At 45.5% G+C, this 18,697-nt stretch overlaps 1 protein-coding gene across 2 annotated transcripts in view; it reads left to right on the forward strand.

Moving 5' to 3' along the window:
- Nucleotides 1-18,697, forward strand: part of LOC139577289 (AP-4 complex accessory subunit RUSC2-like) — a 51,035-nt gene that overhangs the window by 22,081 nt on the left and 10,257 nt on the right. Inside the window, exons 4-13 of one of the 2 annotated variants that reach the window (XM_071404289.1) lie at nucleotides 415-997; nucleotides 8,076-8,783; nucleotides 10,843-11,064; nucleotides 11,237-11,407; nucleotides 15,410-15,486; nucleotides 16,168-16,342; nucleotides 16,700-16,805; nucleotides 16,946-16,992; nucleotides 17,149-18,340; nucleotides 18,433-18,609. In XM_071404289.1, coding sequence (XP_071260390.1) covers nucleotides 415-997; nucleotides 8,076-8,783; nucleotides 10,843-11,064; nucleotides 11,237-11,407; nucleotides 15,410-15,486; nucleotides 16,168-16,342; nucleotides 16,700-16,805; nucleotides 16,946-16,992; nucleotides 17,149-18,340; nucleotides 18,433-18,609 — 3,458 coding nt within the window. The remainder of the gene's footprint in view (nucleotides 1-414; nucleotides 998-8,075; nucleotides 8,784-10,842; nucleotides 11,065-11,236; nucleotides 11,408-15,409; nucleotides 15,487-16,167; nucleotides 16,343-16,699; nucleotides 16,806-16,945; nucleotides 16,993-17,148; nucleotides 18,341-18,432; nucleotides 18,610-18,697) is intronic. The other variant, XM_071404290.1, reaches the window with a different exon arrangement.

The raw sequence follows: 18,697 nt of genomic DNA on the forward strand, positions 1-18,697 counted from the left end.
TAGACCATTACTACCATCTATTACCGTTGTACTGAGGCAGCTGGGAATCCTGTAAGCGTGTATTCCTGGAGAGTGTGTCTGTCCCAGATTCTGTCTACGTGCCTTCAGTGGGTGTGTTGTTGACCCAATAAAGAGAGTTCTATTTACAGTAGCTATCAGCGCTGCAGTCTGAGGATATCCATGCTATTATTGGGGTTCCCGAGTGGCGCAGCAGTCTAAGGCACTGCATCTCAGTGCTAGAGGCGTCACTACAGGCATCCTAGTTCGTATCCAGGCTGTATCACAACCGGCTGTGATTGGGAGTCCCGTAGGGCGGCGCATAATAAGTGGAGCGCACAATAAGTGGAGTGGCTGTGGGTATTGGAGGCTTGGTGAACTTGGATCTAACCCTTCTCTGTCCCTCTCTCTCCACAGCGTGATGAAGATGAGGAAGAGGATGACGACGAGGAAGAGGAGAGGAAGAAGAAGAGGGAGCAGCAGCAGATGGGCGGAGCCTGTTCAGACCTCATCATTGAGGGACAGGTGTACATTAACATCTCCCCTCCCGTGGTTGACCGAGGACCCATCGGAGGCGGTACTCCCCGCCCCCGTTCCCGTAGCTACGACCGGAACCTGAACAAGTCCCCGCCCCCTCGGCTCGGCTCATTGGAGCGCATGCAGAGCTGCCCTGTCCGTCTCAGTGAGGACGCCGCCCCCCTCGGCCCTCCCACTCCGCCACGGGTCACTTCCTTCGCTGAGATCGCCAGGAGCAAGAGGAAAAACGGAGGAAGCGCTTGCTCTCCTTCTCTCAGGATGGGGGGATGTTCAGATCCCTTCTCCTCCGCCCACTCGGCCCACTCGGCCCACTCCCACTCCTCGGCCGACTTCTCCCCCATCCTGGAGAACCTGGGTCAGGGTCCGAGCCACAGTGTGCCCTTCCAGCGCTGCTACAGCCAGGGCAGTGTGGACCGCCACTCACCGGGTGGCGGCGCCAGAGAGACACACGCCACGGCTGAAGGTAAGAAGAGATACTCATTGGTAAGAAGAGGTAAGAAGGTAAGGTAAGAAGAGATACTCATTATATAATTACAGCACCTATTAGGAGCTGTAATTATATAAAATGATTACGGCCATGTTCCAGCCTGACTACATTGCAGTCGCCTGACAGATGTCACAATGCGTGGATAGGTATTTAACATATCAACTAACCACATCATATGATATAGCAATCTGATGACCTATTTAACATATCAGCTAACCACATCACATGATATAGCAATCTGATGACCTATTTAACATATCAACTAACCACATCATATGATATAGCAATCTGATGATCTATTTAACATATCAACTAACCACATCATATGATATAGCAATCTGATGATCTATTTAACATATCAACTAACCACATCATATGATATAGCAATCTGATGACCTATTTAACATATCAGCTAACCACATCATATGATATAGCAATCTGATGATCTATTTAACATATCAACTAACCACATCATATGATATAGCAATCTGATGATCTATTTAACATATCAACTAACCACATCATATGATATAGCAATCTGATGATCTATTTAACATATCAACTAACCACATCATATGATATAGCAATCTGATGATCTATTTAACATATCAAACCATTGATGCCTGCAGCGCGACTGCGACGTAACCAATACCTTTTTATTTATTAGGTGCCTTTGTGGACAGGAGATCCATTAAAATGATGTGCTTCCTGTTGCATAGGGTCGAGGGTCATTGGCTGAGGTTGTTTGGTTGATCATTGATAAGTGCAGTGGTACGATAGGGAAAGTTTGGTTGTTTGTGCGTTTTATTACACAACAACAACTGGTAAGAGGTGAGTTTGTACTGTATCTTATCTAACTTCATGTTTGAAGAGAACTGGGGACAGGGAAAAGTGTTGTGTGTGTGTGTGTACGTGCGTAGACTACTGAAACTCACTTTAATCATATAGTATTGTAAACTTTGTCAGCAAGGGGAACTGTGGCGAACGTGAGATGAATAGGAAAGTAGAGACAGTAGTTTGTACTGCAGAGAACAGCTCCCACAGAGCTATACTCTTGCTACATACACAGCTTCTAAGGCTATAGTGCTATAGGGTGTTTTGTGGACTGTGTTTTTTTTCTCTACTCTATGTATCAACTAGTTTGGTTTTCTACGTGCTTTATACAATATCTTTCCTTTCCATATTATGTTTGAACAGATAAGAATCGCTGTGACCAGATATACTCTGGACATACAGTAGCCAAGAGTTACAGTAGCCAAGAGGTACAGACAGTAGCCAAGATGTACAGTAGCCAAGAGGTACAGTAGCCAAGATGTACAGTGTTTGGGAACAGAATGAAATAGTATGTGTGTATGTGAGAGCGCAGGTGGTGGTGATGATGATGATATAAACAGTAGCAGAACAGGCCTGTTCCCCCTGTTCACTGTGTTTGTCCCTTCTGATAATAACGCTTTGGTCCTTGACGTGTCCTTTCCATGCCTCAGGACTAAAGTGACAGTGTTTGAAAGTGTTTGAAATTCCTATGAGGAACATTGAGTGTCAGAGGACTAAGAATGGAATGTTCTAGTAGGACAGACAGGCCAGCTGTTCCCAATGTGGGAGGGACACAGGCATCAGTCCAGAGAGAGAGAGAGAGAGAGAGAGAGAGAGAGAGAGAGAGAGAGAGAGAGAGAGAGAGAGAGAGAGAGAGAGAGAGAGAGAGAGAGAGAGAGAGAGAGAGAGAGAGAGAGAGAGAGAGAGAGAGAGAGAGAGAGAGAGAGAGAGAGAGAGAGAGAGAGAGAGAGAGAGAGAGAGAGAGAGGGAGAGAGAGAGAGAGAGAGAGAGAGAGAGAGAGAGAGAGAGAGAGAGAGAGAGAGAGAGAGAGAGAGAGAGAGAGAGAGAGAGAGAGAGAGAGAGAGAGAGAGAGAGAGAGAGAGAGAGAGAGAGAGAGAGAGAGAGAGAGAGAGAGAGAGAGAGAGAGAGACACACACATTCCAGTCACACTAGAGTGGCCAACACAGACGTACAGACACGTTGTCACAGTAAAACAGGGAGGCAGCCTTTTCATTTAGGTTGAGAATATGGAGCGTTGGGAGGGCTGGGATTAAGCCAGGAGATGTGGAGGACAGGGATTTGGGTGCAGGTGTGGCTGGAGGTGTGGGGAAAGGAGGGAGGGAGGCAGGAGATGTGGATCGACAGATGGCAGTGTAGAGGGAGGACTGAAGAGAGGTGAATGGAGGGAGGGAGGGAGGGGGGCAGCCGGTAGGTAGCCCAGGGCTATAACGAAGATAGAATAGCATGTATTGCATGTCAACTAGCACAGTGTCAACGTCACTTCTGTTTATACACTGATGTAATGTTATGAAACCGATACACTATTGGAATATATAATAATAATACAAACAGGAGCTATAATAATATACTGCATTGTCTGGAATTATACATATTAATGAGTGAGGGGGGGGAGAACGAGAGATGAATCATAGATGAGAGAGAAGGGGAGAAGTGGGGGGTTGAAAGAGGAGAGAGAAGGAGAGAGTGAGAAGGGGAGGTTGAAAGGGGAGAGAGAAGGAGAGAGAGAGAAGGGGAGGTTGAAAGGGGAGAGAGAAGGAGAGAGAGAGAAGGGGAGGTTGAAAGGGGAGAGAGAGATTGACAAGGGGGGTTGAAAGAGGAGAGAGAATGAGAGAGAGAAGGGGAGGTTGGAAGAGGAGAGAGAAGGAGAGAGAGAGAGAAGGGGAGGTTAAAAGGGGAGAGAGAGACTGACAAGGGGGGTTGAAAGGGGAGATAGAATGAGAGAGAGACAAGGGGGGTTGAAAGGGGAGAGAGAGACTGACAAGGGGGGTTGAAAGAGGAGAGAGAAGAGGAGAGAAGGGGGTTGAAAGAGAGAAGGGGGCTGAAAGAGGATGATAATAAGAAGTGGAAAATAAGGACATTTTATACAGTATAAAATAAGGGAATCAATGAATACAGTGTATAATAAGGGAATCAATTAATACAGTGTATAATAAGGGAATCAATTAATAGAGTGTATAATAAGGGAATCAATTAATACAGTATAAAATAAGGGAATCAATTAATACAGTGTATAATAAGGGAATCAATTAATACAGTGTGTAATAAGGGAATCAATTAATACAGTGTAAAATAAGGGCATTTAGGCTTATATACTGTTTATACAGACTATGGGAGGCACACAGTACTACATAGAGCCATGACTACATGGAACTCTATTCCACATCAAGTAACTCATGCCAGCAGTACAATCAGATTTAAAAAACAAATGAAAAAACACCTTATGGAACAGCGGGGACTGTGAAGCCACACACACACACACACACACACACACACACACACACACACACACACACACACACACACACACACACACACACACACACACACTCGATAACATACTCACTATACATACACATGGATTTAGTACTGTAGATATGTGGTAGTGGTGGAGTAGGGGCCTGAGGGCACACAGTGTTGTGTAATCTGTGAATGTATTGTAATGTTTTTTTTTAAATGTATAAACCGCCTTAATTTTGCTGGACCCCAGGAAGAGTAGCTGCTGCTTTGGCAGGAACTAATGGGGATCCATAATAATAACAAATACAATATTCTGGGGTATTTCGAAATACCGACGGTATGATTTTTCAGTACCATTTTTTTGTGGTTGGAGGGACCGACGCTTCGCGGGGGCTGCGGGGGTGTGTGCTACGCCACTGCTTATAACTATAAGTTAAGTCAGTGGAGGCTCCTCAGAGGAGGAAGGGGAGGACCATCATTCTCAGTAGATTTCTTAAAAATAAAAATAGTGAAGCATTAAAAAAGCTATACTTTTTAGATAAAACTATACTAAATATATTCACATGTCACCAAATAATTGATTAAAACACACTTTTGCAATGAAGGTCTACAGTAGCCTCAACAGCACTCTGTAGAGCAGCACCATGGTGTAGCTTGAGGACAGCTAGCTTCCATCCTCCTCAGGGTGCATTGACTTCAATACAAAACCTAGGAGGCTCATGGTTCTCACCCCCTTCCATAGACTTACACAGTAATTAAGGCAACTTCCAGAGGACGTCCTCCAACCTATCAGAGCTCTTGCAGCATGAACTGATATGCTGTCCACCCAATCAAAGGATCAGAGAATGAATCTAGTACTGAAAGCATAAGCTACAGCTAGCTAGTTGACTCAAAGAGAATGAAAGACAATAGTTGAACAGTTTTGAACAAATTAATATCTTCCAAAATGAAGGAGAATTAAGAGAGAGAAAGAGAGAGAGAGATATTTCGTCATTTTCCCCCCACTTTCAGTTTCACTTACTTAGCTGGAGAATGTAGAGAATGTAGCTAGTTTTTCCTACTCAAACACCCTGCTCAAACAGAGGGATGCTATGTTAGCTAGCTAGCAATGACTATCCAACACAACACTGGAACTCTACCAAGTCAATGGTTTGGTTGTATTAATTTATTGCCACCGGAGCCCACCGGTGTAACTGCTAAACTGCTTGCTGTACACTACTGCATGATTGTAACGGGTTTACTAACACGTTAGATCTAGTAGCTAAGTTGACTATGACGTTAATATGGTGAAAACGATGTAGGCTGTGTGTAGCTGTTATGGTATGAAAAGTTTATTCCCCTGGTCACAGACAGTTGTTGTATTGTACACTGAAGTCCACAAGCGAAAAGAAAAGGTGAGAGAAGGAGAGAGCGTAGATGCGAGAAGGTATTATTTATACAACGAGCAAAGTGATCATGCGGTAATACGTTATTTGTGGCTGTGTTTGCGTGTGATCAGTTCATTCCACTGATTCTGTTGAAAAAACGTTACTTAAAACGGAATGAAACGAGGATAAAACATACCTGAATTTGTCCAATAGAAACTCTCGTTTGCAACTGTTGGACTAATGATTAAACCCCTAGATCACCTAGATGCAGGCCAGAGTGTGCAAGGTGTTATTGAATGTGTCACTGTCTGTCACCTTGATGACTCTAATTTCTTTCTACCTACGTTGTGAACTTTACATCGTAAGCTAGGTTGTAGCAACGTCATGATTAACGTCATGATTAACGTCATGGTTAACGTCATGATTAACGTCATGGTTAACGTCATGGTTAACGTCATGGTTAACGTCATGGTTATTGGGAAAATTCTAGTATCATGTAGTAGCCTAAACCAAACCAAGCTAATGATGCCTACAGGGAGAGATGAGCTGGCTAAAAACCCTTAGCTGGATAATCGATTCATCCATGAAATAGGAGAGGAAGGGAGGAGAAGGGAGAGAGAGAGTGAGAGAAAGAGAGAGCGAGAACAAAAAGATAATTAGTTGACACATTGGAAAGAAAATACAAAAAAACAGAGCAAACTAGAATGCTATTTGGCCCTAAACAGAGAGTGCACAGTGGCAGAATACCTGACCCAAAATGAAGGAAAGCTTTGACTATGTACAGACTCAGTGAGCATAGTCTTGCTATTGAGAGAGACTGCCATAGGCCTGGCACATTGCCCACAAAATGAGGTGGAAACTGAGCTGCACTTCCTAACCTCCTGCCAAATCTATGACCATATTAGAGACACATATTTCCCTCAGATTACACAGATCCACAAAGAATTAGAAAACAAACCCAATTTTGATAAACTCCCATATCTACTGGGTGAAATACCACAGTGTCATCACAGCAGCATGATGTGTGACATGTTGCCACAAGAAGGGCAACCCGTGAAGAACAAACCCCATTGTAAATACAACCCAAGTTTATTTATTTTCCCTTTTGTACTTTAACTATTTGCACATCATTACAACACTGTTTACACATAATAGGACATTTGAAATGTCTCTCTTCCTTTGTACGTTTTGTGAGAGTAATGTTTACTGTTCATTTTTGGTTTATTTCACTTCTTTATTATCCATTTCACTTGCTTTGGCGATGTACACATATGTTTCCCATGGCAATAAAGACCCTTAAATTTCATTTAATTGAATTGAGACCGAGAGACAGACAGACAGACAGACAGACAGACAGACAGACAGACAGACAGACAGACAGACAGACAGACAGACAGACAGACAGACAGACAGACAGACAGAGACACAGAGACAGACAGAGAGAGAGAGAGAGAGACAGACAGAGAGAGAGACAGACAGACACAGACAGAGAGAGAGGCAGACAGAGAGGCAGACAGAGAGAGACAGACAGACAGAGAGAGACAGACAGGCAGACAGACAGAGAGAGACAGACAGACAGAGAGAGACAGACAGACAGAGAGAGACAGACAGACAGAGAGAGGCAGACAGAGAGGCAGACAGAGAGGCAGATATTTTTTTCCAGTCAGAGGACAGTACTCATGACTCAATACTGCCTCTGTGGCTGAGATGTGTTACTGCATCCATGCTGACTGACATTCCATGGGAGCATAAACAGCTTGCGCAATGTTGCTGCTGACGTCACACACACCCCCGTTGCTCACGCAGCGACCAGATCGAGGAATACAACACACACGCACACACACACACACTGACATGCTACAGTACATGCTCACACACTGATACGGATACACAGAGAGACAGAAAGAAGAGAATACTGGAAAAAGGCTGTTCTTTGGTGTTTCTGCTGTAGGACAGACTGACGCAGTATTCTCCAGGTGTGTGTGTGTGCCTATCACAGTATACTGTGTCTCTAGTTACAAGGCAGTCTGGGCTGTATGTGATCAGGACTATCTGTCTGTTGACACTAGCAGCTTTCTGGGCAATTTGTGTTTGTCTCTGTGGATCAATTCAACTTAACCTTCATTTCCCCTACATGTTTATTCATTTGTAATACAGACCGTGTAATGGCTGATACAGTTCCTGTGTGGTCAGTTATTATCAGGGAATAACACATGCTTTGTAAATTATGATGACGGAGCTAAAATTGAGAATTGTGCCAAGAGAAAAATGCTAACCTTTACTGACCTTGTCTGTCTCTCTCTCTCTCTCTCTCTCTCTCTCTCTCTCTCTCTCTCTCTCTCTCTCTCTCTCTCTCTCTCTCTCTCTCTCCATCTCTCCATCTCTCTTTCCTTCAGGTGGTCTCTCCAGCTCTTCGTGCAGCTCTGCTGTTGTCCGCTACACTAAAGACCAGCGTCCTACCACCCTCCCCATCCAACCCTTCACCTTCCACCACCAGTTCTCCAAGCTGTCCCGGCCCAAGCCCATTCTTCCCCTGCTGCCGGGCTACGTCTCTGGGATGCAGGCGCGGGGTGGAGGGCCTTCTGGAGGTCCAGAGGGGTCTGATGGGGTCGACGACGACCGATGGGAAGACTCTGTGCGTCGATGCCAGAGTGGTGGTACGATGGGTGGGATGGTGTCAGCGGTGGCTCCGCTCGGCCCTGGTTCTGTCCGGCCCTCGCCGCTGGGTAGCTATTCCCCCGTTCGCCTCCAGGGGGTGACCTCCACTTCCTGTTCTACCTGCACCCCCAGCCCCCAGACTCCTCTCAGCCTCTCCTGCCCCCTGTCGGCCGGGCTCCTGCCCCTCCACCATACCCATCCCCCACCAGCACGACTTGCGGCTGTCCCTCTGCCTCCCACTCATCCACCTCCGCCCCTGGGGGTGAAGCGGGATGCGGTGCCCCCCATGCTGCCTCCGGTCCCGGGCCAGGTGCAGGGTCAGTGTCACCGTGGGACCCTCCCCGTCCTGCCGGTCGTGCTCCAGGACAGTGAGATTTCACTGCGATACGAGGAGACGTCAGACCCTGTGGAGGGGAGCAGAGGACCAGGGTCCAGGACACAACATGGTAGGTGTCTCTATCTCAGTGCGGTCCGGTCAGGAGTTGGTATCAGTGAGGTTGTTGGATTATGGGTTGGCCAGTCCTGTCCCCCTCATGTCTTCTATGGGTTTCTTTCAGTCTTTTTTCTTATTTTCTTTCTGTTATACGTTATTTGTTTGCGGTCAACTCACCTCTTATGGTGATTTAACAGATATACTGTAGTCATGGTGATTTAACAGATATACTGTAGTCATGGTTTTTTAACAGATATACTGTTATATACTGTAGTCATGGTGATTTAACAGATATACTGTTATATACTGTAGTCATGGTGATTTAACAGACACACTGTAGTCATCGTGATTTAACAGATATACTGTTATATACTGTAGTCATGGTGATTTAACAGATATACTGTAGTCATGGTGATTTATCAGATATACTGTAGTCATGGTGATTTAACAGATGTACTGTTATATACTGTAGTCATGGTGATTTAACAGATATACTGTAGTCATTGTGATTTAACAGATGTACTGTTATATACTGTAGTCAGGGTGATTTAACAGATATACTGTAATATACTGTAGTCATGGTGATTTAACAGATATAATGTTATATACTGTAGTCATGGTGATTTAACAGATATACTGTAGTCATGGTGATTTAACAGATCTACTGTAGTCATGGTGATTTAACAGATATACTGTTATATACTGTAGTCAGGGTGATTTAACAAATATACTGTTATATACTGTAGTCATGGTGATTTAACAGATATACTGTAGTCAGGGTGATTTAACAGATATACTGTTATATACTGTAGTCATGGTGATTTAACAGATATATTGTTATATACTGTAGTCATGGTGATTTAACAGATATACTGTAGTCAGGGTCATTTAACAGATATACTATTATATACTGTAGTCATGGTGATTTAACAGATGTACTGTAGTCATGGTGATTTAACAGATATACTGTAGTCAGTGTGATTTAACAGATATACTGTGGTCATGGTGATTTAACAGATATACCTCAGTCAGGGTCATTTAACAGATATACTGTAGTCAGTGTGATTTAACAGATATACTCTAGTCATGGTGATTTAACAGATATACTGTAGTCAGGGTGATTTAACAGATATACTGTTATATACTGTAGTCATGGTGATTTAACAGATATATTGTTATATACTGTAGTCATGGTGATTTAACAGATATACTGTAGTCAGGGTCATTTAACAGATATACTGTAGTCAGTGTGATTTAACAGATATACTGTAGTCATGGTGATTTAACAGATATACTGTAGTCAGGGTCATTTAACAGATATACTATTATATACTGTAGTCATGGTGATTCAACAGATATACTGTTATATACTGTAGTCATGGTGATTTAACAGATATACTGTTATATACTGTAGTCATGGTGATTTAACAGATATACTGTTATATACTGTAGTCAGTGTGATTTAACAGATATACTGTAGTCATGGTGATTTAACAGATATACTGTTATATACTGTAGTCAGTGTGATTTAACAGATATACTCTAGTCATGGTGATTTAACAGATATACTGTAGTCAGTGTGATTTAACAGATATACTGTGGTCATGGTGATTTAACAGATATACTGTAGTCAGGGTGATTTAACAGATATACTGTTATATACTGTAGTCATGGTGATTTAACAGATATACTGTAGTCAGGGTCATTTAACAGATATACTATTATATACTGTAGTCATGGTGATTTAACAGATATACTCTCTTACTGACTCTCTTGTCTTTCTTTTTCTTCTTATCCATAATCATTTATTCTTTTATCCTATTTTTCGTACCATGTACACTCACCCCATCTCTCTCATATTTTCAACGTTCCTCTTCCTCTGCCTTCTACCATGTACACTTCGTCGACCTCTCTCTCCTCATTTAATCTTGCTTTCCCCAATCCTCCACATGATAACCAACCTCTCTCATCTCCCTGTCTACCATCACCCCTCTTTTGGCTCCTTCTCTTTTCACACACCACTTCTTCACCCCCATCATTCCCCCGTCCCCTCCGCCCATCCTCCCCCACAGGACACCACCTCTCTCCCCAGACTCTGAAATGGAGGGAGTATCGTCGTAGGAACCCCCTGGGGGTGGAGAGGTGTTCCTCTGGGGGATCAGGCGTACCTGCCCTATCAGGCAGTCTGGACGGGAATGGTCGTAGGGGCGTGGCCAGGGGACAGCGAATCACACGACGGAATGTGTTTGACTTCCCTCCGGCCTCTAGTGGCCACGCCCTGGGACGACTCAATGGTGCACATATACTACTAACCTTGCTGATTAGATGCTGTGTGTGTGTGTGTGTGCGTGTGTGTGTGTGTGTGTGTGTGTGTGTGTGTGTGTGTGTGTGCGTATTTTTGTATGTGTGCGTGTGTGTGTGTGTGCATTTGTGTGTGATTTTCTCATCTTACGTGTGTGTTCTCAGGCCAGTCTGTGAAGCAGCTGCAGCAGTACTACAGTGACTTCCTGCCAGACTACTTCTCCCTGACGGAGCGTCCTCCAGACGAGTTCTGTCTCTCTCCTGACGCATCCTCTTCGTCATCGTCCTCCACTTCCTCACAATCCCACATCTCCGTGAACCTGCAGCAGAAGAGAGGTGTGATCAAGTGGTGTAGTATAAACCGTGCATTCGGAAAGTATTCAGACCCCTTGACTTTTCTCCACATTTTGTTACATTACAGCTTTAATCTAAAATGGATTCCATTTTTTTAAAAGGTCAAGGGTTCTTTGACAAATTTACAACCAAAAAAATCCTCTTATATACATAAGTATTCAGACCCTTTGCTATGAAACTCGAAATTGAGCTCAGGTGCATCCTGTTTCCATTGATCATCCTTGAGATGTTTCTACAACTTGATTGAAGTCCAACTGTGCTAAATTAAATTGTTTGGACATTATCTGGAAAGGCACACACTTGTCTATATAATGTCCCACAGTTGACAGTGCATGTCCGAGCAAAAACCAAGACATGAGGTCGCAGCAATTGTCTGTAGAGCTCAGACACAGGATTGTGTCGAGACACAGATCTGGGGAAGTGTACCAAAATTTTTTTGCCGCATTGAAGGTCCCCAAGAACACAGTGTCCTCCATCATTTTTAAATGGAAGAGGTTTGGAACCACCGAGACTCTTCCTAGAGCTGGCCTCCCGGCCAAACTGAAAAATCGGAGGAGAAGAGCCTTGGGCGGGGAGGTGACTAAGAACCCAATGGTCACTCTGACAGAGCTCCAGAGTTCCTCTTTGGAGATGGAAGAACCTTCCAGAAGGACAACCATCTCTGCAGCACTCCACCAATCAGGCCTTTATGGTAGCGTGGCCAGACGGAAGCCACTTCTCAGTAAAAGGCACATGACAGCCCGCTTGGAGTTTGCCTAAAGGCACCTAAAGGACTCTCAGACCATGAGAAACAAGATTCTCTGGTCTGATGAAACCAAGATTGAACACTTTGGCCTGTATGACTAGCGTCACGTCTGGAGATAACCTGGCACCATCCCTATGGTGAAGCATGGTGGTGGCAGCATCATGCTGTGGGGATGTTTTTCAGCGGCAGGGACTGGGAGACTAGTCAGGATCAAGGTAAAGATGAACAGAGCAAAGTACAGATTGATCCTTGATGAAAACCTGCTCCAGAGCGCTCAGGACCTCAGACTGGTGCGAAGGTTCACCTTCCAACAGGACAACAACCCTAAGCACACAGCCAAGACAACGCTGGAGTGGCTTCGGGACAAGTCTCTGAATGTCCTTGAGTGGCCCAGACAGAGCCCGGACTTGAACCCAATCGAACATCTCTGGAGAAACCTGAAAATAGCTGTGCAGCGACGCTGCCAAGCTTGTAGCGTCATACCCAAGAAGACTCAAGGCTGTAATCGCTGCCAAAGGTGCTTCAACAAAGTACTGAGTAAAGGGTCTGAATACTTCTGTAAATGTGATATTTCAGTTTTTTATTTCATATAAATGTGTAAAAAAATATAACTGTTTAAGCTTTGTCATTATGGGGGTATTGTGTGTACTGTAGATTGAAGGGGAAAAAAACAATTTAATACATTTTAAAATAAGGCTGTAACGTACCAAAATGTGGAAAAAGTCAAGGGGTCTGAATACTTTCCGAAGGCGCTGTATGTTTGTGCTTGTGACATCAGAATATAGCATAAAAATGACTGTGGCTTCTCCTCTTTACCTTCCTTGACTGTGGTACTGAACACAGCAGTATGTTAAGTGTAGTCTCTCTCTCTCTCCCTAGCTCCCTATTTCTATCAATTTCAATGTAAGGGTGTTTATTGGCATGGGAAGCCTGTCCTCTGTTGACAGCCAGGTCTGCCTGTAGTCAAAGATTTCCTGAATGTTGGGTCAGTCACAGGGTCAGGTATTCTGCCACTGTGTACTCTCTGTTTAGGGCCAAATAGCATTCTAGTTTGCTCTGTATTTTTGTAAATTCTTTCCAATTTGTCATGTAATTATCTTTTTGTTTTCTCATGATTTGGTTGGGTCTAATTCTGTTTCTGTCCTGGGGCTCTGTGGGGTTTGTTTGTGAACAGAGCCCCAGGTCCAGCTTGCTTAGTGGGGCTCTTCTCCAGTTTCTTTCCTCTGTAGGTGATGACTTTGTTATGGAAGGTTTGGGAATCACTTTCTTTTAGTTGGTTGTACAATTTAACGGCTATTTTCTGGATTTTGATAATTAGAGGATATTGGCCTAACTTTGCTCTGCATGCATTATTTGGGGTTTTACGTTGTCTCAATTTGGTGTTTGTCCCATTTTGTGAATTCTTGGTTGGTGAGCGGACCCCAGACCTCACAACCATAAAGATTGATTAAAATATTTTTTACCAGATTCTAATTGGTATGTCAAATTTGATGTTCCTTTTGATGGCATTGAAGGCCCTTCTTGCCTTATCGCTCAGATCATTCACAGCTTTGTGGAAGTTACCTGTGGCGCTGATGTTTAGGCCGAGGTATGTATCGTTTTTTTGTGTGCTCTAGGGCAACAGTGTCTAGGTGGAATTTGTATTTGTGGTCCTGGCAACTGGACCTTTTTTGGAACACCATTATTTTTGTCTTACTGAGATTTACTGTCAGGGCCCAGGTCTGATAGAATCTGTGCAGAAGATCTAGGTGCTGCTGTAGGCCCTCCTTGGTTGTTGACTGAAGCACCAGATCATCAGCCAACAGTAGACATTTGACTTTAGATTCTAGTCGGGTGAGGCCGGGTGCTGCAGACTGTTCTAGTGCCCTCGCCAATTCATTGATATATATGTTAAAGAGGGTTAAGCTGAATCCCTGACCCCCAGGCCTTGTAAAAAGACTTGTGTTTTTTTTGTCAATTTTAACCCCACACTTGTTGTTTGTGTACATGGATTTTATAATGTCGTATGGTTTTTCCCCAACACCCCTTTCCATCAATTTGTATAGCAGGCACTCATGCCAAATTGAGTCGAAATCTTTTTTGAAATCAACAAAGCATGTGAAGACTTTGCCTTTGTTTTGGTTTGTTTGTTTGTCAATTATGATGTGCAGGGTGAATACGTGGTCTGTCGTACGGGAATTGCCAAGAGATGAGCTATAGGTGTACCTACCAAAGGAGTCCCCTCGAAGCCTACCATTGACTATGTACATACCCAGCGTCCGACAGAGCTCCAGGAGTTGTGACCCTTTTGGTTGGTTATGTTGTTGTAGTTGTGTCTAGGGGGGCATATGAGGAAGGTAGTGCTGTCACCTCCATGTAAGTGTTTGTCCGCCTGTGTGCTGAGGGTGTCAGGTTCTGGCATTTAGGTCACCAAAGACAAGTACATGTCCCTGGGCCTGGAAATTCTTGATTTCCCCCTCCAGGATAGAGAAGCTGTCATCGTTAAAGTATGGGGATTCTAGTGGGGGGATATAGGTAGCACACATGAGGAAGTTTTTCTCTGTTAAGATAATTTCCTTATTAATTTCTAGCCAGATGTAAAATGTTCCTGTTTTGACTAATTTAATAGAGTGAGTTAGGTCTGCTCTATACCATATTAGCATACCCCCTGAGTCTCTTCCCTGTTTCACACCTGGTAGTTTGGTGGATGGGACTACCAGCTCTCTGTAACCTAGAGGGCAACCAGTGGGTCCATCTCCTTTATACCGGCTGACAAGATAAAGAAAAATCTGTAGTTCTGCCCCTGAACAAGTCAGTTTAACCCACTGTTCCCTGGCCGTCACTGTAAATAAGAAGTTGTTCTTAACTGACTTGCCTAGTTAAATAAATGTTAAATTAGAAAAAATATGTAACAAAAGAACAGAGCCTGAACAGTTGATTTGTGTCAAATGCAGAATATCTTTTTCTAACAGACATACCCCTCCCCATCTTCACCACTGCTTTGTCAATAATGAAGAAATTCATATCTACTTTCAAGCCTTGCAAATCAACATTTTCTGCTTTAGGTTGTCCATTGGGGACTAACTAATTCTCCTTGTGGAAAGGAGAAACGAGTGTGATTAGCATAACATAAAAGAGTGTGACTGCAGCCTGTATTAGACTATACTTACTGCTGAGAGGCTGTGAAGGGCCTCTTGTAATCGACTACCTTTCCTCTCTCTCCCTCTCTCTCCCTCTCTCTCCCCTTCTCTCTCTCTCAGGTTTAGTCAAAGCCATCAATACAGCCGTAGATTTAATCGTGGCTCATTTTGGCACCAGTCGGGACCCTGATGTTAAGGTATCGTGTTCTACTGGGTGATTTACCCCTAAAGACAACTATGTAATTCTGTTATATTGCATTCTGTGAGTTTACTTTTCTTGATGGTTGCTAGGGAGTGTTTTGATTTTGCAACATTAGAATGTCTTTTTTCCCTCATCATAATTTCTCTATTTCTCTCTCTATTTCTCTCCCCTTTTCTCTCTATCGATCTTTCTAACCTCTCTCTCCTTCCTTCTGCATCCTGTCCACACTCTCCCCTTCCACCACCTCCTCTCTCTCCTTCCTTCTGCATCCTGTCCACACTCTCCCCTTCCACCACCTCCTCTCGCTCCTTCCTTCTGCATCCTGTTCACACTCTCCCCTTCCACCACCTCCTCTCTCTCCTTCCTTCTGCATCCTGTTCACACTCTCGCCTTCCACCACCTCCTCTCTCTCCTTCCTTCTGCATCCTGTCCACACTCTCCCCTTCCACCACCTCCTCTCTCTCCTTCCTTCTGCATCCTGTTCACACTCTCCCCTTCTACCACCTCCTCTCTCTCCTTCCTGCTGCATCCTGTTCACACTCTCCCCTTCCACCACCTCCTCTCTCTCCTTCCTTCCACATCCTCTCTCTCTCTCATCCTCTCTCTCCCTTCCTTCCGTTCACACTCTCTCCTTCTACCCCTCCTTCGTCTCCCCCTACCCTCCCCCGTCCTCTAGGCGAAGCTGGGTAACAGTTGGGTGAGTCCCAACGTGGGCCACCTGATCCTGAAGTACCTGTGTCCGGCTCTAAGGGAGGTGCTGGGGGATGGGCTGAAGGCCTACGTCCTGGACCTGATCATCGGACAGAGACGCAACCAGCCCTGGAGCCTGGTAGAGGCCTCCACACAACTAGGTATGATGATGATGATGATGATGATTAGAGCATAATCCCTGGATCCTGGTAGAGGCCTCCACACAACTAGGTATGTCTGGAGAGTGAAGGAGGAGGAGGAGGAGGAGGCAGGCGGAGGAGGGGATGGAGCAGGTGGAGTGGTGAGGAAGATGGTATTAATGATGATGATGATGACTATGAAGATGATTCAATAATGTTTATGTGTGAATGAACAGATGAAAGAGTCTTTTCTGTTGTAATTCTGACCTCACTTTCTCCATCTCTCCACCTTCTTTCTCTCTCTCTCTCTCTCTCTCTCTCTCTCTCTCTCTCTCTCTCTCTCTCTCTCTCTCTCTCTCTCCCCCCTCCCCCCATCAGGCCCGTCCACCTGTGTTGTCCACAGCCTGTTCTCCAAGGTGTCCCAGTACTCAGAGCTCACCAGCCACAGCATGAGACTCAACTCATTCATCTTTGGACTGCTGAAGTGAGTACCCTCTATGTGCTCTATACTACAACGGTTTACTGGTGTCTCCTCACCATCAAACAGACAAGTTTCTTGTTGTCAGCATGTACAAGTGAAAGAGTCAAGTTAACGACTCTCTCTTTTGTTTCTCTCTGTTTCAGCTTGCGATCTTTGGAATTTTGGTTCAATCATCTCTACGCTCAGGAAGGTAAGTCCAAATCAAGCACACCTAGCTAAGCTCTTTGAAAGATAAGAGATTACTTTCTTCACCCAGGTTTGGTATTGTGTGCTTCCGATAGTCTAACATCTCGTTTCTTCTTCTTCTTGTTGTTGTTCTTCTTCTTCTCTCTGCCTGTCTCCCCAGACATCGTAGCGGCTCACTACCACCCATGGGGTTTCCTGCCGTTGTCCCAGGGGCCATGCCAACCTCTCTTGGAGGAGCTCCTCCTCCTCCTCCAGCCTCTGTCTCTGTTGCCCTTTGATCTGGATCTGCTCTTTGAGCCGCGATTGGTCCAGAGGAGCCAGGAGCACCTGAGAAGCAAGGAACAGCTCTGCTCCGCCTCCGCCGGCCAGAGCCTGGACCAATCAGCATGCTCCACCTTCCAGCTCATGAGGGGGTGGAGCTCGGAGTCACAGAGGGCAGAGTCTATGAGAGAAGGGGCGGAGGTTAAAAAGGAAGGAGGCGGGGTGGGGAACAGAGAAAGGTTGGGGCTGAGACGAGAGGGGACGTGGCCTAGGATGGAAGGGGTTGGAGAGAGAGGGAAGAGAGAGGGGGTGATGCAGAGGATGGGGTCGAGGAGAGAGGGGGCGGGGGAGGGGATTGATCGTTTAGGGGCGGGGCTTGTAGAAGCACAGCCAATGATAACCGAAGTAGGGACAGGATTTGCAAACCTGTGGAGAGAGAGCGGGAGGGGGAAGGGCACAGGAAAGAGAGTGAAGGGGGTGGAAGGAGTAAGCCATGAGGAGGATGGAGAGCAGGAGGAAAGGAGGAAGGAGAGAGAGAGGGATTGGGCGGAGGAGGGTCGTCAGCAGCAGGAGCGTGATCGCCAGGCGGGCTGGTGGTACCAGCTCATGCAGAGTTCCCAGGTCTATATCGACCAATCAGCTCAGGGTGGGTCGAAGTTCGTTAAGAGCGAGAAGAGGAAGAAGTCTGCAGAGAGGCGGAGCCAGAGTCAGCACCCACTCCCCAGGAAGGGTGTTGTGGAAGGGGCAGAGTCTAGCCAGGAAGAGGAGGTTCTTAGGGAGAGAAGCAGGAAGAGCAGCTCCAGCTCCAGTGGTGAGTGGATGGGGTCCAGGGGAAGAGGAAGAGGAAGACCATCCTGGATGGGGAGTCCCCCAGAGTCAGTGCTCACCCAGGACAAGGAGAAAGAGAAGGATCCAGGAACCACAAGGGCCACAGAAGCCACAGCGACCCAGCCAGCGGCCCAGACTGAAGACCCCTCCCAGGGCCAGGGCATGCGCTGGGTCAGACTGTTTGGGTCCAGCATGGGGGGTGGTGGCACCCCCTCCAGGCCAGACGGAGCAGAGCAGAGACCATCCAAAAGCAAGAGGAGCAGGTGACTGAAGTGAAGTGATGAACAGGTGCTACAGTAATAAATTAGTTACCTCTTTATAATACATTTCTCTTTGTTCTGTTTGTCCCTCGTAGGCTGCCGTCTGGATGGCTGACAGGTCTGGACATGTCCGTGCTGGACCTCTTAGCCCAGACGGTGGGGGCGGGGACAGTGAAGAGGGTGGAGCCTTCAGCTCCTCCGGCCCCTCCCACTCTGAACCAACCCTCTCCACCTCCTCAGCTGCCACAGGAGAGCCACACCAAACAGCTGTGGTAAGATAAACCAAAGCTGTACGAAATACTTAAAGGACTTAAAGGCTAAAAACACAGCAATACAATAGACTAAAAACACGGCAATATA

The sequence above is a fragment of the Salvelinus alpinus genome, chromosome 5 (genome assembly GCF_045679555.1).
Source record: "Salvelinus alpinus chromosome 5, SLU_Salpinus.1, whole genome shotgun sequence".
Classification (NCBI taxonomy): domain Eukaryota; kingdom Metazoa; phylum Chordata; class Actinopteri; order Salmoniformes; family Salmonidae; genus Salvelinus; species Salvelinus alpinus.